At 40.3% G+C, this 21,466-nt stretch overlaps 1 protein-coding gene across 4 annotated transcripts in view; it reads left to right on the forward strand.

Moving 5' to 3' along the window:
- LOC122539496 (SWI/SNF-related matrix-associated actin-dependent regulator of chromatin subfamily A containing DEAD/H box 1-like) overlaps positions 1-21,466 on the forward strand; it is a 121,726-nt gene that overhangs the window by 73,274 nt on the left and 26,986 nt on the right. For all 4 annotated transcript variants that reach the window (XM_043674405.1, XM_043674403.1, XM_043674404.1 and 1 more), the window contains 5 exons: positions 4,911-5,010; positions 5,294-5,353; positions 19,566-19,641; positions 20,291-20,426; positions 20,773-20,910. In XM_043674405.1, the coding sequence (XP_043530340.1) occupies positions 4,911-5,010; positions 5,294-5,353; positions 19,566-19,641; positions 20,291-20,426; positions 20,773-20,910 (510 nt within the window). The remainder of the gene's footprint in view (positions 1-4,910; positions 5,011-5,293; positions 5,354-19,565; positions 19,642-20,290; positions 20,427-20,772; positions 20,911-21,466) is intronic.

The following is a 21,466-nucleotide window of genomic DNA, read 5'->3' on the forward strand; positions in this document are numbered from 1 at the left end:
CTGTAATGTAATCTAATCTAATCTGTGCGGCACCTTGTCAAAGAAGTCTTGAAGTCCAGGTAGAAAACATCAATTGGCTCACCTTGGTCTAACCTGCTTGTTACTTCCTCAGAGACTTTTAGCAGATTTCTCAGGCATGACCTCCTCTTGATGAAGCCATGCTGACTTTGCCCTATTTTGCCATACGCTTCCAAGTATTCAGAAGTCTCATCCTTCACAATGGCTTCCACAATCTTCTCCATGACCAAGGCTAGGCTAATTGGTCTGTAATTTTTCATCCTTTTGTTTTAATCTAGTCAATCATGGTTGCCTCATCCTCCCTGTACCATGCTGCATTTTCCTTGGGACGGATTTCTGCTGTGTTTCCTGAATTACTCCCAGAAACTCTCGCCGTTGCTGTTCCACTGGCTTTCCTGTTCGGCTCCTCTCCCAGTCAATTCTGTCGAGTTCCTCCCTCATGCCTCTGTAGTTACCTTTATTCAGCTGTAATACCATTATCTTTGATTCTACCTTCTCCCTCAAATTGCAGAGTAAATTCGACCATATTATGATCACTGCCTCCTAAAGATCCCTTCAGCTTAAGGTCCCTTATCATGTCTGCCTCATAGAACAGCACTAAATCTGCTATTACCTGTTCCCTAGTGGGCTGCATCACAAGCTGTTCCAAAATGACATTTCATTGACATTCCGCAAATTCCTTTTCTTGCAATCTGCTACCAACCTGATTTTCCCAGAATACCTGCATATTGAAATCCCCTGTGATCACTGTAACTTTGCCTTTCCTACAAACTTTTCTGTCTCCTGATGTGTCTTGCGCTCCACCTCCTGGCTGCTATTTGGAGACCTGTACGTAACTCCAACTATGGTCTTTTTACCCGTTGCAGTTCCTCAATTCTACCCACACAGATTCTAAACATCTGACCCTACTTATTTCTTACTGTTGATTTAATTTCATTTCTTACTAATAAGGCGACCTCACCCCATCTGTCCACCTGCCTATCTTTTCAATAAGATGTATACCTTTGAATATTCACCTCTCAGTCCTGATCCCTTTGTAGCTGTGATGTCCACCACATCGTACCTGCCAATTTGTGTGTCACATGGTCATTTACCTTATTTCTTTATACTGTGTGCTTTCAGATATAACACATTGAGTTCTGTATTAACTGTCCCTCTTCTCATTGTTATACATTTGTCCAGTGTGCTTGAAATTTGATTGCTACCCCTTTCTGTACATTTCTGTCCTCTGTTGGAGATTTTAACAACCTTGCCTGAGTTCTGTGCTCTTGTCTCCTCCTTTAATTTGTGTTTTCTAATTTCCCCTATAAATGAGCCTCCTCACCCCATTCACTTCAAAACTCTGTCTTCAGTCCTAGTTATGCGTTTCACTAGGACTCTGGCCCCAGCACGGTTCAGATGAAGACAATCCCTTTTTCTCCAATACTGGTGCCAGTGTCCCATGAATTCAAACCCATTTCTCCCACATTTATCTTTGAGCCACGTGTTTATTTGCTTAATCTTATAAGCCCTGTACCAATTAGCTCGTGGCTCAGGTAGTAATCCAGAGATGATCAGCTTTTTGGTTCTGCTTTTTAATTTCGCTCCTAGCTGTTCATACTCCCTTAGCAGAACCTGTGCTGTAGTTTTATCTAGGTTGTTGGTACCTACGTGGACCATGACCACTGGATCTTTACCTTCCCATTCCAAGTTCCACTGCAGCCCAGATGAGCGAGGCCGAACCTGAGCATCAGGCAGGCAACGCAACCTTCAGGACTCTCGATCCTGGCCACAGAACAGGTGTCTATGCCTCTAAAGATACTATCCCCAATTACAATAGCGTTTCTCTTCTCCCTCCCCACTTGAATGGCCCCCTGCACTACAGTGCATGGTCACTTGGCTCATCCTTTATTCAGTGCCCATTCCCATCCTCACAAGGAGCAGTAGACTTGAATCTGTTGGACAAAGGCAGGGACTGAGGATCCTGCAACTCTCATGTTAACGATCCTTAGCTGGAAGATTTTGAAAGCTACCCATGCTGTGGTTTGAGAAGAAAAATGAGGACACATGAGATGCTTCTTGTATTTCTATATTACTCTATTCATAATCCTGATAAATGACAGAATATGTCCTCTCAACTAGTTCCCATTTCAACAATAATCTCCAAAACCATTGGGGAAAGGCTAGTTTTGACCATTTGGGCAAGAACTTTCAAAAGCTGATTGGGGGCAGATGTTTGCAAGTAAAAGGACAGCTGGAAAATGAGATAATGAGTCCAGAGACAGCATATTCCTGTTAGGGTGAAAGGAATGGCTGGTAGGTGTAGGGAATGTGGAATAACGAGAGGAATTGAGGGTTTGGTTAAGGAAAAGAAGCATATGTCAGTTATAGATTGAGTGAGTCATCAGAGTATAAAGGCAATAGGATTATACTTCAGAGGGAAATCAGGAAGGCACGGTGGCACAGTGGTTAGTACTGCTGCCTCACAGCGCCAGAGACCCGGGTTCAATTCCAACCTCAGGCGACTGACTGTGTGGAGTTTGCACATTTTCCCCATGTCTGCGTGGGTTTCCTCCGGGTGCTCCGGTTTCCTCCCACAGTCCAAAAATGTGCAGGTTAGGTGAATTGGCCATGCTAAATTGCCCCTGGTGTTAAATGAAGGAGTAAATGTAGGGGAACGGGTCTGGGTGGGTTGCGCTTCGGCGGGTCGGTGTGGATTTAGATTAGATTAGATTACTTTACAGTGTGGAAACAGGCCCTTCGGCCCAACAAGTCCACACCGACCCGCCGAAGCGTAACCCACCCCTACCCCTCCATTTATCCCTTACCTAACACTACGGACAATTTGCATCAGTGTTTACTGTGGAGAAGGACATGGAAGATATGGGATGTAAGGAAATAGATGGTGACATCTTGAAAAATGTCCATATTGCCAAGGAGGAAGTGCTGGATGTCTTGAAATGTATAAAAGTGAATAAATCCCCAAGACCTGATTGGGTGTACCCTAGAACTCTGTGGGAAGCTAAGGAAATGATTGCTGGGCCCCTTGCTGAGATATTTGTATCATCGATAATCACAGGTGAGGTGCCGGAAGACTGGAGGTTGGCTAACGTGGTGCCACTATTTAAAACAGGTGGTAAAGACAAGCCAGGGAACTATAGACCAGTGAGCCTGACGTCGGTGGTGGGCAAGTTGTTGGAGGGAATCCTGAGGGACAGGATGTACATGTATTTGGAAAGGCAAAGACTGAGTTGGGTTAGTCAACGTGGCTTTGTGCGTGGGAAATCATATCTCATGAACTTGATTTGAGTTTTTTGAAGAAGTAACAAAGAGGATTGATGAGGGCAGAGTGGTAGACATGCTGTATATGGATTCAGTAAGGTGTTCAACAAGGTTCCCCATAGGAGACTGGTTAGCAAGGTTAGTTCTCAAGGATTGCAGGGAGAACTAGCCATTTGGATACAGAACTGGCTCTAAGGTAGAAGACCAAGGATGGTGGTGGAGGGTTGTTTTTCAGACTGGAGGCCTGTGACGAGTGGAGTGCCACAAAGATCTGTGCTGGGTCCACTACTTTTCATCATTTATATAAATTATTTGGATGTGAGCATAAGAGGTATAGTTACTAAGTTTGCAGATGAGACAAATTGGAGGTGCTGTGGAGAGCGAAGAAGGTTATCTCAGAATACAACAGGATCTTGATCAGATGGGCCAATGGGCTGAGAAGTGGCAGATGGAATTTAATTTAGATAAATGTGAGGTGCTGCATTTTGGGAAAGCAAATCTTAGCAGGACATACAATGGTAAGGTCCTAGGGAGTGTTGCTGAACAAAGAGACCTTGGAGTGCAGGTTCATAGCTCCTTGAAAGTGGAATTGCAGGTAGATAGGATAGTGAAGACGGCATTTGGTATGCTTCCTTTAATGGTCAGAGTATTGAGTACAGGAGTTGGAAGTCATGTTGCAGCAGTACAGGACATTGGTTATGCCACTTTTGGAATATCATGTGGAATTCTATTCTCCTTCCTTTTGGAAGGATGTTATGAAACTTGAAAGGGTTCAGAAAAGAATTAGAAGGATATTGCCAGAGTTGGAGGGTTTGAGCTATAGGGAGAAGTTAAATAGGCTAGGGCTATTTTCCCTGCAGCATCGGAGGCTGAGGGGTGACCTTATAGAGGTTTATAAAGTTATGAGGGGCATGGATAGGATAAATGGACAAAGTCTTTGCCCTGCGGTGGGGGAGTCCAGAACTGGAGAGCATAGGTTTAAGGGTGAGAGGGGAAGGATATAAAAGAGACCAAAGGCGCATCTATTTCACGCAGAGGATGATACGTGTTTGGAATGAGATGCTGGAGGCTAGTACAATTACACCTTTTAAAAGGCATCTGGAGAGGTATATGCATAGGAAGGGTTTGAAGGGATATGGGCTTGGTGCTGGCAATTGAGGTTAGATTAGGTTGGGATATTTGGTTGGCATGGACGAGTTGGACCGAAGGGTCTGTTTCCATGCTGTATATCTCTGACTCTAAAACATAAAATGGGCCAAATAACTGGATTCAAACCTAACCCAATGCATAATGCTAAATCTGCATGATGTTCAGAATCTATAAAAATGCATTTTCTGCCCTGCGTGACTACTTTACAATGTGTTTTATTGTTGCAAATTTCAAACATAATATTTTGTTCTCAAATGATTACAACTTGTTTTCTACCTGTGCTGTTAAAATGTAAATTGGTATTGTTTACATTATCTGAGTAATAGCTTCTTCCTGACAGGTTTCCCCGTAGTAAATATTGATGATCTAGATTTCAATAATTCATCTACTAAATAGTATGAAAAGCTAACACTTTTTATTCCTGTCAGGGATGGAGAGGGTGTAGTTTGTTCATGTTTCAATCATGTTATATTTACATGCAGGGACTGGGGAAAACTGTACAAGCTATATCATTCCTTGCCTACCTTTACCAAGAAGGAGATAAAGGACCACATCTCATCATTGTACCTGCTTCTACCCTAGGTAATGTTAAATCCCAAAATGCTAAATCAAGTGATGAGCTATTGAAAACTAACACAGAAATTAACTTGTCTTTTTTGCTGTTTAGTCGTGTTTCTCATTCCCCTCCAGCCTCCTGTGTTTCATACATTATTAATGTTTTGACAGTTCTCTATGACTTGCAATATTAATTCTTTTAGTACAAAGTTACTTCAGAACATGTAAAGGCGAACACATGATTCAATCTTAGTATAAATAAACCTACTGTTGCCATTATCATTTTAAAAAAAAATTCTCTTTTCCTTAGACAACTGGATCCGGGAACTTAAACAGTGGTGTCCTGATCTCAAAGTCCTTCTTTATTATGGTAAGATTTGTGTGCAATAATTGCCCTAACGAAAGAAGCTGCACAGTTTTTTGGGGTTTTTTTAATTGCACTCCTCTGCTTACTTATTTGAAACACTTTCTAAATAAAGTAAGATAAATGTAGTAAATTAGTTCAGGAAAGTTTCTTAGACTAGCAGGTTCTAGAGCCAACCAGAGAGCAGGCTGTGTTATCTATGGTACTGTGCAATGACACCGATTTAATTCATGATCTCATAATGAAGGCCCTTCTACGTATCGTTTATCGTAATTGAAGATCACATTCCGTATCCAGGAGAGAATGGACTCTAGATTAGTATTTGAAGCTTAAACCAGGGAAATTGATGGAATAAAGAAAGACCTGTATGAAATCATAAAGTCACACAGCATGGAAACAGACTTTTTGGCCCAACTTGTAATTGCACCCACCTCTAACACTTGCTCTGGCAGCTGGTTCTACAACGTATCACCCTCTGTCTGAAAAGGTTGCCCCTCCGATCCCTTTTTCAATCTTTCCCCTCTCACCTTAAACCTATGTTTCTAGCTTTGGATACTCCTACCCTGGGAAATAAACCTTGGCTGTTCACCTTCTCCATGCCCTTCATGATTTTATAAATCTCTATAAGGTCACCCCTCTACCTCCAATGCTCCAGGAGAATCAAGTCCAAGACAGTCCTTTATAACTAAACCCTCCAGTCTCGGCAGCATCCTTTATAAAAGTTTTTTTGTACTATTTCCAGTTTAACAACATCCTTCCTTCAGCAGGTGTACTGAGAAATTAGATTATAAGTTACTAGAGATAAAATGGAGATTTTTGAGGATATGTTTTAGAATGCTCAAAGTATGTATTCCTGTGAGAGAGAATAGTTCCAAGGAGCAGAGTCCATCTGTGCTAATTAAGAAAAATCAAGATAGTATTGAATTGAAAGAAAATGCTTATTCTTCTGTAAAGTTAAGTGGAAAATCAGAAGATAGAATATTAATAACAGCAAAAATGATTTGAGACCTGGCTAGAGGAGGGACGGGAATGGTTGTTGCAGATTCCAGGATTTAGATGTTTCAGCAAGAACAGTGATGATGGTTTTAAGGGGGTGGGGGGTGTGGCATTGTTAATCAAGGTTAGTATTACGCAGCTGAGAGAACATTTGAGGACTCATCCACTGAGGTAGTTTGGGCTGAGGTTAGAAACAGGAAAGGAGAGGTTACCCCATTGGGAGTTTTCTACAGGCCTCCTCTTTGTTCCAGGGATGTAGAGGAAAGGATAGCAAAGATGATTCTCAATAAGAACGAGCGTAACAGGATAGCTGTTATGGGGGACTTTAACTTCCCAAATATTGACTGAGAACACTATAGTTCAAGTAGTTTATATGGGTCAGTTTTTGTTCAATAGGTGTAAGAGGGTTTTCTGACATCGTATGTAGACGGCCAACAAGGGGTGATGCCATATTTGATTTGATACTGGGGCATGAACCTGGCCACAAATTAGATTTGGAGGTAGGTAAGCACTTTTTGGCAATAGTGACCATAATTCAGTTATGTTTACAATAGCAATGGACAGAGGTACGTATATCTCGCAGGGAAAGAGGTATAACTGGGGAAAAGGCAATTATGATGCGATTAGGCAAGATTTAGGATGTGTAGGATGGGGAAGTAAACTGCAGGGGGTGGAGCTCATTCAAGGAACAGCTACTGCAGGTCCTTGTTTAGTCCTTATTAAGCAGGGCGGTAGTTGTTGAGAGGGGGAGCCATCTTTTACTAAAGAAGTTGAAGCTCTTTTCAAGAGGAATAAGGCTGCTTATCTGAGGATGAGGCACGAAGGCTCAAATAGGAGGCTTCAGTGTTATAAGATAGCCAGAAAAGATCTAAAGAGAGGGCTAAGAAGAGCCAGGAAGGGACATAAGAAGTTGTTGGCAGATAGGATGAAGGAAAACCTGAAGACTGTAGGTATATCAGGAATAAAAGAATGACCAGAGTAAGATTAGAACCAATCAAAGATAGTAGTCAAAAGTTGTGTGTGGAATCTGAGGACGTAGGGGAAGCGCTTAATTAATACTTTTCGTCAGTATTCACATTGGAAAAGGGCAATGTTAGTGAGAATACGGAGATATAAGCTACAAGATTAGATGCTATTGAGTTTGAGAAAGAGGTGGTGTTAGTGACTTTGGAAGATCTGAAAATAGATAGACCCCCCCCTGGGCCGGAGGGGATTTATCCTCTGATTCTCTGGGAAGTCAGGGAGGTGATTGCAGAGCCTTTGCCTTCGATCTCTATGTCATCATTGTCAGCAGGAGTAGTGCCAGAAGAGTGGAGGATGGCAATTGTTGTTCCCTTGTTTAAGAAGGGGAGTCAGGAAAACCCTGATAATTATAGGCCAGTAAGCCTTACTTCTGTTGTGGGTAAGGTGTTGGAAAATGATGTAAGACGTTGGCTTTATAATAATCTAGAAAAGAATAATTTGATTAGGGGTAGTCAACACGGTTTTGTGAAGGGTAGGTCATGCCTCACTAACCTTATTGAGTTCTTTGAGAAGGTGACAAAACAGGTGGATGAAAGTAAAGCGTTGATCTGGTGTATATGGACTTCAGTAAGGTGCTTGATAAGGTTCCCCATGGTAGGCTATTGTACAAAATACTGAGGCATGGGATTGAGGGTGATTTAGTGGTTTGGATTAGAAATTGGCTAGCTGAAAGAAGACAGAGGGTGCTAGTTGATGGGAAATCTTCACCATGGAACTCGGTTACCAGTGGTGTGCTGCAAGGATCTGTTTTGGGGCCATTGCTGTTTGTCAGTTTTATAAATGATCTGGATGTGGGCGTAGAAACTTGGATTAGTAAATTTGCAGATGACACTAAGGTAGGCAGAGTTGTGGATAGTGCTGAAGGATGTTATGGGTTACAGAGGGACATAGATAAGATGCTGTGCTGAAAAGTGGCAAATGGAGTTTCATGCAGAAAAATGTGAGGTTGTTCACTTTGGAAGAAATAACAGAATGCAGAGTACTGGTATAAAGGTAACATTCTTGGCAGTGCAGGTGAACAGAGAGATCTGTATCCTGGTGCATAAATCCCTGAAAGTTGCCACCCAGGTTGATAGGTTTGTTAAGAAGGCATATGGTGTGTTGGGTAGGGGGATTGGGTTTCTGAGCCACAAGGTCATGCTTCAGCTGTACAAGACACTAGTAAGGCTGCACCTGGAGTATTGCATGCAGTTCTGATCACCGCATTATAGGGAGGATGTGGAATCTTTGGGAAGGGTTCAGAGGAGATTTACTAGGATGTTGCCTGGTATGGAAGGAAGGTCTTACAAGGAAAGGCTGAGGGAACTGAGGTTTTCGTTGCAGAGAAGACGGTTGAGAGGTGACTTAATTGAGACGTATAAGATAATCAGAAGGTTAAATAGGGTGGACAGTGAGAGCCTTTTTCCTCCGATGGTGAAGACTAACATGAGGGGACATAGCTTTAAATTGAGGGGTGATAGATTTAGGACAGATATTCGGGATAGTTTCTTCACTGAGTAGCAGGGGAGTGGAACGAACTGCGTGCAACAGTAGTACACTCGCCGACGTTAAGGGCATTTAAATGGGCATTGGACATGCATATGGATAATAATGGAATGATATCGGTAAGATGAGCATCAGATTATTTTCACACGTCGGCGTAACATCAAGGGCAGAAGGGCCTGTACTGCGCTGTAATGTTTTATGTTCTCTCAATGAGGACAGTGAAATTAGAGTAAAAGAGAAAGCTAGCTAGGAACATAATTAATGAGAAATTTATTAAAACAGCTGACAAAATCCTGATACATTTCATCCTAGGGTCTTAAAAGAAATTGCTGCTGAAGTGTTACATGATTAAGTTTTAATTTTACAAAATTCTCTGAAATCTGGAAAGATTCCATCAGATTGGAAAATAACAAATGTGACTCATCTATTCAAGATGGGGGAAATCAAATTGGGTAGATACACACCAGTTTGCTTAACATCTGTCATATGCTGCAATCTTTTATGAAAGAAGATATAACAAAGTACTACTTGGAAAATCTCGATGCAATCAGGTGGGGTCATCATTCTTTTATGAAAGAGAAATTATGTTTAAATAACTCATTGCATGTTACTTCAGAAAACTCCAGTGTGGATGAAGAAGAAAGTGGGTGTTGTCTACTTAGATTTCCAAAAGGCATTTGGAAAGCTGCCACATCGAAGATTACTATGTACAATAAGACCTTATGGTGTAAAGAGTACCACAGTTGCAGAGCAGATTGGTTAGTGGAAAAGAGGAGGTATAAATGGGTCATTTTATGGATTGGAAGGAATAGCTGATAAAGGACTTATGCCCAAAACGTCGACTCTCCTGCTCCTCAGATGCTGCCTGACCTGCTATGCTTTTCCAACATTACACTCTTCGACTCTGATCTCCAGCATCTGCAGTCCTCACTTTCTCCCATTTTTCAGGTTCGCAAGCTGTGATGAGTGGTGCACCAAAGAAACCTCAACTATTGACCATTTATGTTATGATTTGGATGAACAAACCAAAAATATGGTTGCCAATGTCACAAAAATAAGAAGCAAAGTCAGTTGTGAAAAGAATATGAGTCTGCAAAAGGGTATAGATGGTTAAGTGAGTGGTCCAAAGTTTGGTAGTTGGCATATCATGTAAGAAAATGCAAACTAGCTATTTTACCAGGAATGATTTTTTTAAAAAGACATACTTAAATGCAGAGGGATTGCTGAACTCCGAGGAATCTGGGCCTCTGGTACATGATTCGCATAAGTTAATGTACAAGTGATTATGAAAACAAATGAATGTCATTTGCTGCAAGAGGAACAGAGCAAAACGAGATACTTTGCTAAAGCTCTGCAGAACATTGGCAAGAACACATCTGGAGTTCTGTATAGTTTTGGAATCCTTATTTAAGAAAATATATGTATCATTTGCAATTCAGAGAAAGTTTGATTGACTCGTACCAAAAATGGGGGTTATCTTGTGTGGAAAAGTTGGATAGACTGGGCCTTATCCATTCATATGTTGAAAAGTAAGAAGTGATCTTATTGACATTTATGAAAGGGATAATGAAGAAAGGATGTTTTCTCCTTATGAAAGACTTGAAATAGGAAACACTGTTTAAAAATAAAAAGGCCTTGCATTTAAGATGGAGAGTAGGAGAAATTATTTCTCTGAAGATCCATGAGTCTGCTTCCGCTGCTCTGAGAAAGAGTTATTGAATGTTTTCTAGATGGGAGGCAGAGTTTTGACTCATGAGGGAGTCAAAGATTATCAGGTGAATGAGAATGTGGGGTTGAAGGCACAGTCAGATCGGCTATCTTATTGACTGGCTAAACAGGCTTGAGGGACTGAATGGCCTATACCTGCTGTGCACTTGTATGTTCGTATGGTACCACAGTCTTTCCTTCCAATTCATATTTTCCATTTTACTTCTCAAACCAAATGCAGCAAAACATTTGTTTTTGTTATATATGGGCATATGGACAGTTGTATCATTTCCTGGCATCAGTAATCTTAGCAAGTTTATAAAAGCTTTGTAGCTCAGGTTGAGGTTCTGGATGTACGTTTGCTGAGCTGGAAGTTTTGTTTTCAGATGTCTTGTCATCATACTAGGTAACATCTTCAGTGAGCCTCCGAATGAAGCACTGATGGTGTAGCCCGCTTTCTGTTTATATGTTTGAGTTTCCTTGGGTTGGTGATTTCCTATGGTGATGTCATTTCCTGTTCATGTTCTCAGTGATCCAAGCCAATGTGTTTGTTGATAGAGTTCCGGATGGAATGCCATGCTTCCAGAAATTCTCGCGTGTATCTTTGTTTGGCTTGTCCTGGGATGGATGTGTTGTCCCAGTTGAAGTGGTGTCCTTCCTCGTCAGTTTGTAAGGATACTAGTGAGAGTTGGTTTTCACATATCCTGGTAGCTAGTGTTCTGTCTGTCTGGCCCATGTAGTGTTTGTTACAGTTCTTGCAAGGTATTTTGTAGATGACATTAGTTTTGCTTGTTGTCTGTATAGGGTCTTTCAAGTTCATTAGCTGCTGTTTCAGTGTTCTAGGTTACACCTGATCAGGTCCTGGGGATTTATCCACCTTTACCCGTTTCAAGGCATCCAGCACTTCCTCCTCTGTAATATGGACATTTTGCAAGATGTCATTATCTATTTCCCTACAGTCTATATCATCCATATCCTTTTCCACTGTAAATACTGATACAAAATACTCATTTAGTATCTCCCCCATCTCCTGTGGCTACACCCAAAGGCCACCTTGCTGATCTTTGAGGGGCCCTATTCTCTCCCTAGTTACCTTTTTGTCCTTAATATATTTGTAAAACTCTTTGGATTCTCCTTAATTCTATTTGCCAAAGCTATCTCATGTCCCCTTTTTGCCCTCCTGATTTCCCTCTGAAGTATACTCCTAATTCCTTTCTCCTCTTCTAAGGATTCACTCGATCTCTCTCCTGTCTATACCATACATATGCTTCCTCCTTTTTCTTAACCAAATCCTCAATTTCTTTAGTCATCCAGCATTCCCTATACCTACCAGCCTTTCCTTTCACCCTAATAGGAATATACTTTCTCTGGATTCTCGTTATCTCATTTCTGAAAGCTTTCCATTTTCCAGCCGTTCCTTTACCTGTGAACATTTGCCCCCAATCAGGTTTTGAAAGCTCTTGCCTAATACTATCAAAATTGGCCTGTGTCCAATTTAGAACTTCAACTTTTAGATCTAGTCTATCCTTTTCAATCATTATTTTAAATCTAAGAGAATTATGGTCACTGGCCCTAAAGTGCACCCCCACTGACACCTCCGTCACCTGCTCTGCCTTATTACCCAAGAGGAGATCAAGTTTTGCACTTTCTGTAGTAGGTACATCCACATACTGAATCAGAAAATTGTCTTGTACACACTTAAGAAATTCCTCTCCATCTAAACCCTTAACACTATGGTAGTCCCAGTCTATGTTTGGAAAGTTAAAATCCTCTACCATAATCACCCTATTATTCTTGCACATAGCTGAGATCTCCTTACAAGTTTCAATCTCAATTTCCCTCTGACTATTAGGGGGTCTATAATACAATTCCAATAAGGTTATCATCCCTTTCTTATATGTTGAGGGAAAATACCACAATAGCTAACAATCAAACTGGTTGTGTTTTGGGGCAAAAAAAAATCTTCCACTTGAGGTTTTATGCAGAATTTTGCAATTTATGACTGTGCTGCATGAGCTTAAAGATTAACTTGTAATTTTTAAGTAAGAAGCTAAATTTTACATATCCGATTTGATTTTTCTGGGATTCAACATCTCATGGCATGCCACATTTGCTTGATTTGTTCATAACTGTTCAATGTTTAAACATTTTTATAACGGTGAGCTCATAGCAATGCAGCCCCATATTTTGGGCATTGATTGGAGATGGCACTGGAAATGTCTCCTTAACCAGTGTGATTTAAGCATGAAGTTTTTGTGTCAGCTTCTAGCATTCGGCACTTTTTTTTGCTTTTACTTGCTTTGGTTTAAGTGTTGAGTAGGGCAAGGACTAAGAAGCAGAATGATTTTAATCTTAAACTGGATGTACAAATTGGGAAAAATGAATGAGAGAAAGGGGGCAGACTGGAAAGTAAAATAAATAAATGTTTCATTTTATCACTTTAAATATTTCTGAAAATAATGTGCACTTCACGAAAAGAGGTTCTGCACTTATGCAGTGCCAAGGTTATTTATTTGGCAAGTATTATTATTTCAATAATAAAAACGTGGTCCTGGGGGAATGCAGAACGTCTGACAGCATCTGTGAAGAGAGAGTTAAAGTTTTGAGTCCAGTATGACTGTCCAAAGTCTTCAGACCTTCAGAATTTGCAATATTTTGCATTTATTACAGTTTTAAAAATGGGGTAATTATACTTGCATTGTGAAATGTCCTGTTTTTCACAGCTCCAGTACTAGTTAAGACATATCCTGCAACCATTCACATAGCCACATTGAGATTAATCTTCAGATGCTGTTTTCACAAAGTTGACAAAGCACTGCAAATTGATCAGCAACTTTTGGTGATGTTATGATTCTGGTGATACTACTTCCTCACAAGTTGCTTCCCAGTTTGCACATTACCAACTGAATATGTCCTTCAGATGCTGTTGACTTTCAGTAAAATTTGACCCACTGTATTGCAAAAATATTGCACATGCTATTATATTATAAATTAGTTTGTTTTTAAATTTCTGTTCTATTCTACACCCTGCCATTTTGTGTTTTTTTTAAACTTTATTTGAATTCCATTTAGTTGCTGTGCTCAGTAATAGAGCTGTGGCCTTTTACTCCATTATGTATCATAAAGAATGGATTTACCATTATTTTTGTGCACTACAATCTGAATGTTAAGTTCTTGACTGAAGTTTTCACTCCATTCATTTAAAATTTCATTCAAATTTCTCAGCGTAATATATTGAGATGGCTATTACAAAATTGGTATTTTGTTAATTGGAGTATATTGAAATGTAAATAATGCAGATTTGAGAAGAATCTTCAAGCTGAGGTAATTTCGTAAAGTCCTATCATGTTGCCTCCATTTCCTTGTCTGATAAGTTGACCTTTAAACCCTAATATTGGAATGTGTGCATTCTTATGCAAGTTGGAATCAAGCTTCAAAAATTGCAAGTGCTGTTTGAAATTGTATTTCAAATTGCAGCTGTGCACAAACAGCAAAATTTGCAATGTCTCACTTCTGCAAGCTTTATATTCCTGTTAAAAAAAATCATTTGACATATTTTGATGTGTTATCTATGCTGACTGCTTGTATTTTAGAGAAAGTGAGTGCTGCAGATGCTGGAGATCAGAGTTGAAAATGTGTTGCTGGAAAAGCGCAGCAGGTCAGGCAGCATCCAAGGAACAGGAGAATCGACGTTTCGGGCATAAGCCCTTCTTCAGTCCTTCTACAGTCGATTCTCCTGTTCCTTGGATGCTGCCTGACCACCTGCGCTTTTCCAGCAACACATTTTCATGACTGCTTGTATTTACCCAGTGTAATGTTTAAGACTAGGGAAAACAAGTTTTAGGCAGAAGAAGCTCTGAATCAGTAAACAAATACAGAAAATTTAGTCACCAATTATATTTATCAGGTTTTCAGTTGTTTAGATGAGGCCAAAAGTTAAAGCACCTACCTGCAGCCTTTATATTATTGATAATGTAAATTGGAGTTTTCACCCTGTGAAACTAAAATGTTGGGGTGCACTGCAACAATTCCCATTCGGCAAACAGTGATAGGCAGCTTTTTGTTTGGGAAGAATCAATTAAAATTCAGTGCTTAAGGGATTTAAGTACAAAATGTTACTGTGCGAATAACATCATTGCTGCAAAAAAAAAAGTTTGGAGCAGGAAATGCAGACAGTTATGAGTTTCAGGTTAATGTGGATAAATAACTTAAATGTTTTGGGAGGGAGTGAGAAAAATAAATGTATAAAATTAATTCCAATCTGAGACTAGAATTTGGACATTAATATTTCACTTTTACCACGCGATTAATAAAATAATCCTGTGAGAATAGGCCTTAGTTTATTAGGATTACACTTTTGGTACAATCTGGAATGGTATTGGGCAGTTTTGGATTTTTATAAATGGGGTTTAATTAGTCCAGCTGAATTATGCTAGGACCGGAGTCCTGGCAAATTGTGTAACTGGTGTTGTAGATCAGGCTTTAAACTAAATAGTGGAGGGGTAGGTTCAGTTGCATGGAAATTTATGGAACAAGATTAAAGGGGGAGAGGGCTCAGCTGATCTTGAAGCTTCCAGAACAAGTAATAGGACAGAGAATATGGAAAGGATCAAGAATCTAACAGAAGTAAGGGGGCAATTAAGAATGTTGCAGGTGTGGGGGTGGGGTGTCAGTCAGCACAACTGAGGGTTTTGTACTTAAATGCACACAGTATACAAAATAAGGTAAATGAGCTTGTAGCACAGATTGGCAGATATGATGTTATGGGTATCACTGAGAAACAACTGTAAGAGGACTAGGCCCAGGAACGAAATATCCAAGGTAGCATGTCCTTTCGAAAGGACAAGTAAATGGGCAGAGGGGTGATGTTGCCTTGTTAGTTAGAAATTAATAGCAAGAAGTTGTACACGTGGGTTGAGTTGCCAGCGGAAATGGTTGAGGTGGGTACATTAAAAAGCATTTAAAAGGCAGTTGAGTAAATATGTGGATAGGAAAGGGTTAGAAGGATATGGGCCAAGCGCAGGAAAATGGTAGATGGACATTTTGGTCGGCATGGACCAGTTTGGACTAAAGGGCCTGTCTCCATGCTGTAAGACTCTATAACTCCGAGTGATATACAGTCAGAAGGCATAGAACCTGAGTGGGTAGAGTTGAGGAACTGCAAAGGAAAAAAGATCCTAATGGAAGTTGTGTACAGGCCTCCTAGTAATAGGATGTGGGAAGAAAATAAATCAGGAAATAGAAAAGGCAAATAAGAAAGGTGTTATTACAGTCATTATGGGGACATCAATATGCAGTTGAACTGAGAAAATGAGGTTGATAGTGGAATCCAAGGTAAGGAATTTGTGGAATGCCTAAGGGCATTTTGTGTTAGAGCTCACTTGGAATAGGCAGTTCTAGAATTAGTGTTGTGTAATGAGGCAGACTTGATTAAGATGAAGGAACCCTTAGGGAGCAGTGACCATAAAATGGTAGAGTTCACTTTGAGTGGAAAACTTTTTAATCAGATGTACTGATACTACAATTGAATAAAGGAAGCTACAATGACATGAAAAAGGAGCTGGAAGGGGAGCCTGGCAAGGGAGATCGTGGAGCAACAATGGCAGGAGTTTCTGGAGGTAATTTGGGAACCATAGCAGAAATTCATCCCAAGGAAGAAGAAATCTAAACGGAGGATGAGGCAATCAAAGGAATTTAGGGACAGCATAAAAGCAAAAGAAAAGGCATACAATGTGGTGAAAATTAGTGGGAAGCCTTTAAAAACTAGCACAGGATAACTAAAAGAAAAAACAAGAAGGAGGAGATGAAATATGAAGATAAGCGAGCTAGTAATATAAAAGAATATTTCAGGAGCTTTTAGATAAGACAGGTGAGAGAGAGAGAAGCAAGAGTGGACATTGGACTGCTGGAAAATGAGGCTGACAAAGTTGTAATGGGGAGCAAAGAAATGGTGGAGGAACTGAATAGATATTTTTTATCAGTCTTCATGGTGGAAGACCTCAGCATACCAGAATTTGGAGAGACAGGGGCCAGAGGTAAGTGAGGAGGCCATCACCAAGAAGAATGTGCTAGGGAAACTGAAAGGTCTGAAGGTGGATAAATCACTTGGACTGGTTGGACTAGACTGCAGAGCCCTGGAGGAGATTGTAGAGGCATTGGTGATGGTCTTTAAGGCATTGCTGGAGTCAGAGGGTGCCAGAAGCCTGGAAAATTACTCCTATAACACCCCCGTTTGAGAGGGGGGGGGGGGGGGGGGATGGTTAGGCAGAAGATTGGAAACTAACAGCCAGTTAGCCTGACCTCTGTCATTGGTAAGATTTTGGAGTCCATTATTAAGGATGAGGTTTTGGAGAACTTGAAAGTACATGATACAGTAGAGTCCATACAGCTTTGTCAAGGGAGATTCATGTCTGACCAATCTTACAATTCTTTGAGGAGATAACAAACAAGTTAGACAAAAGAGAGCCTGTGGATGTGATCTGTTTGGATTTCCAGAAAGCCATGGATGAGATGCTACACAGGAGCTGCTAAATAAAATAAGTTAACAGCCTGTGTTATAAGGGTCAAGATACTGGCATGGATGGGGATTTAGCTGACTGGCAGAAGGCCACAAGTGGGGTAAAGGTTTTTTTTCATGATGGCAGCTGGGTACTAGAGGAGTTCCGCAGAGGTTAGTGTTGGGACCACAACCATTCACATATGTTAGCGATCTGGATGAAGAAACTGAGGGCATTGTTGCTAAGTTTCCAAGTGACACAAAAAGAGGTGGAAGGACAGGCAGTGTTGAGGAAACAGGAGGCTGCCGAAGGACTTGGACGTATTGGGCAAATGGGCAAAGAAGTAGCAAACGTGAAAAAGATGTGGGAAATGGTGGTTATGCACTTTGGTGGGAAGAATATAACTGTAAACTATTTTCTAAATAGGAAGTTACTTCTGAAATCCAAAGCACAGGGGGACTTGGGAGTTCTAATTCAAGATTCTGTTCAAGTTCGCATTCAGTTGGGGATTGGGCAGGCAAATACAATGTAGGCATTCATTTCAAGAGGGCTGGACTACCAAAGCAACAATGTACTGCCAAGGTTGTATAAGGCTCGGATTTGACTCAATTCCGGATATTGAGTAATGCGGGACCTGTGTCGAAGGAAGGATGTGCTAACATTGGGGGACATCCAGAGGAGGTTCGCAAGAATGACCCCAGTGATGAGGCTTGTCATATTTGTATAGTTGAAGGCTCTGGATCTGCACTCGATGGAGTTTAAAAAGATGCGGGGATGATCTGATTAAAACTTCATAATACTGAGAGGCCTGGATGGAGTGGACTTGGAGAACAAATTTCCAATAGTAGGAGAGACTAGGACCTGAGGGCAAAGTCTCAATGAAGGGAAAACCTTTTAAGAATTGAGATCTTCAGCCAGCCATGGTTGATCTGTGGAACTCATTACTGCAAAAGTCTGCGGAGGTCAAGTCATTGAGTGCATTGAGGAGATAGATAGGATCTTGAAGAATATGGGGGTTGACGGTTTTGAGGCGATGGCAGGAGAATGGGGTTGAGAAACATATCTGCCATGATTGAATAGAAAAATAAAAGATAGGAAGAGGCCATTCCCCCCTTCAAACCTGCTCTGCCATTCATCACAATCATGGCTGATCATCCAACTCAACAGCCTAATCCTGTTTTCTACCCATAACCTTTGATCCCATTTTCCCCAAGTATTATATCTCGCCGCACCTTGATTACATTCAATGTTTTGGCATCATCAACTTCCTGTGGCAATGAATTTCACAGGCCCACTACTCTTTGGGTGAAGAAATGTCTTCTCATTTCTGTCCTAAATGGCTCACTCCCAAATCCTCAGACTATAACCTCAGGTTCTGTGCGCAACCACCATTGGAAACATCCTATATCTACGCTGTCTCGTTGTCATAGAAGTTTGTAAGCCCCAGTGAAATTCTTTCCTTCCCGCCCCGATTCATCTGAACTCCAGCAAAAACATTCCTAACCTTGTTGATCTTTCCTCCTACGTCAATCCTACCATCCCCGGAATCAGCCTGGTAAACCTTCGCTGCTCTCCCTCGAGAGCAAGATCATCCTTCCTCAGGAAAGGAGACAACACTGCACACTATATTCTAGCTGTGGCCTTACCAAGTCCCTGTATAACTGCAACAACACATCCCTGCTCCTGTACTCTAAACCTCTCACAGTGAAGGCCACGTACCATTTGCCTTCTTTACCACCTGCTGCACCTGTATACCAATCTTCAGCGCCTGGTGCACAAGGATACCCAGATTCAGCTGCACACTCTCCTCCCCCAATTTACTGCCATACAGGTAGTAATCTGCTGCCTTGTTTTTGTTTCCAGTGAATAATCTTGCATTTATCCAGGTTAAACTGCATCTGCCATTGATTTGCCCACTCACCCAACCTGTCCAGAACATGTTGAAACATCCCTGCATTCTTGTCGCACTTCACCCTCCCACCTAACTTGTTATTATCTGTAAACTTTGAGATGTTACATTTTGTTCCCACATTCAAATCAATATATATTGTGAATAGCTGGGGTCCTAGCACCAATAGCTGTGGCACCCCACTAGTTACTGCCTGCCAATTTGAAAAGGACCCCATTAATTCCTATTTTTTTTTTCTCTCTGCCAACCAGTTTTCCATCCATTTCAATACACTTTCCCCAATCCTGTGCACTTCAATCTTGCACAATAATCTCTCATTTTCTGAATGTCCACATATACATCAACTGGCTGCCCCTTGCCGACTCTGCTAGTTACATCTTCATAGAATGGTGGACAAAACCCAGTGGGCTGAGTGACCCAATTCTCCTACAGCTTGTAGTCTAATGGTATTGTTGAGAAATAGAATAAAATATTACAATAGTTACACATATAGTACTAATCCTCACCTTAATGCAGCACTTAGCTGTATAATTTCATTAGGTAAAGCACCTTTTACTCTTTATTTTAAGTAATTTATGGATTTGCTGCTTTTGGTGCTTAGGATCTTTAGAAGACCGGAAAGTCCTCAGATCTGATATACTTCACAAGTTTGTGGATTTCAGTGTAATTGTGACTACGTAAGTAATGGAATTTCTATTGCATGCACTATTTCAACAGAGATTTGTGATTGTTGAATAATGCAAAAGCCCATGGATAATACATCTAGACATTGAAATTTGATGCATACGAGTGTTTGCATAGATGAATGTAGAGATACAAAATGTGCACTCACTTTGCACACTTGGTTGAAGTTTTCAACAATGTTGAGCAGTGTTCTGTTGCACTCGCTCTGCCACAAGAGGGAGTACAAAGTCTGTCGTTAATTGCCATTGCTAAAAGCTGGTACAAAATTCTTGGATTGGTGCACCCTCTAGAAGTGCTGAGGCCCAACAATATTAAAATATTGAGCATTCAGTGCAAGTTCATTGATAACTGAAGTTTTGATTTGATGTCTATATTCTGATTACTACTTAACCATTCAAAATAGATGCTGCTGAAGCAGAAAAAAATATTGGATTGTCATGTTTATATGAAGTTCCTGATCCCCATTTTGTCCAGTTTCTGTTAATCATTGACAAGGTCAGGGCAAGTTGTTTTTTTTTAAAAAACTCAATCAAAATCATTAATGAAGGAGTTTTTGGAAATGCTAAAAGCCACTTAAATATTTTGTCACTTCAAACTCAAACAGCAAAATTTATGTAATCTGTTTGTTGCTTTAATCAACAGGTATAGCTGCTCAATAAGTAATGCAGATGACCGCAGTCTCTTTCGACGTTTAAAGCTCCATTATGCAGTTTTTGATGAAGGACACATGCTGAAAAATATGAGTTCCATTCGATATCAGCATCTTATGACATTTAATGTAAGTTTAAAACATTTGAAGGCCGACTAAATCTACAGTTACTTACTTATTTTATTCATCAGGCTAACATAGCTCATTGTTTGTTGTTTTCTATTATTCCACTACCCTTTCATTTTAAATATTTACTGCCATAGAACAATTTTGTTTCTTGTAATAGACTTTTTTTTCCAGTATGTGAATGTATTGAATAAGAATACTTTTGAATTGGGAGTATTCTGTATAAGTTTGATATTCTGATCAAAATTCTTGGATTGGTGCACCCTCTAGTGGTGCTGAGTCCCTATAACATTAAAGTATCGAGCATTCAGTGCAAATTCATTGGCTGAATTTTTTTTCTAATTACTAGGCTGAACATCGCTTGCTGTTGACTGGGACTCCACTGCAGAATAATCTCCTAGAATTGATGTCTCTGTTGAATTTTGTCATGCCAAATATGTTCAGCAGCAGTACTAGTGAGATTCGCAGGATGTTTTCCTCGAAAAGTGTAAGCGTTAAATGTTGTAAATAATAGCTGTGTTGATGTACAGTTGATTTATTTTAAAAACAAAACATTTGTTGGACTAGAGCACTTCAATGATAATGAGTTCAGAATTTCTATCATTATTTTGTTTGCAACTCAATTTTTTTTTATAGAAACATTTTTTTTAGTAACAATATTTTGATGTGTTTGTGCTGGTAGTTTACCACTAGGATCAGGCGCATCAAAATAAGCTAAACAGATTTGTTGCTATTACAGGTGAGTTGTAAGCTGTTGATGGGGGTGATTCAGTCAGTATTGTTCCAACATCATTGTAAATAAAAGTCAGCATTTTTCTGCCAGGAGTGGGCAAGATCATTTCTTTGGATACAGATGAGAATTTGCCATTACAGGCCTGTAAAGTGTTCCATGCCAGATTATATGAACGCACTGTTTCTAGATAGGGAATCTGATGTTGAAACTTCAGAATATTTGCACTTGTGGAAGCCATTGTGAAGGCAGTTGTTTTAAAGTGAATCTGAGTGCATCAAATGTTTTCCAGCAATATACTGAAGGTGTTTCT

The sequence above is a fragment of the Chiloscyllium plagiosum genome, chromosome 32 (genome assembly GCF_004010195.1).
Source record: "Chiloscyllium plagiosum isolate BGI_BamShark_2017 chromosome 32, ASM401019v2, whole genome shotgun sequence".
Classification (NCBI taxonomy): Eukaryota; Metazoa; Chordata; class Chondrichthyes; order Orectolobiformes; family Hemiscylliidae; genus Chiloscyllium; species Chiloscyllium plagiosum.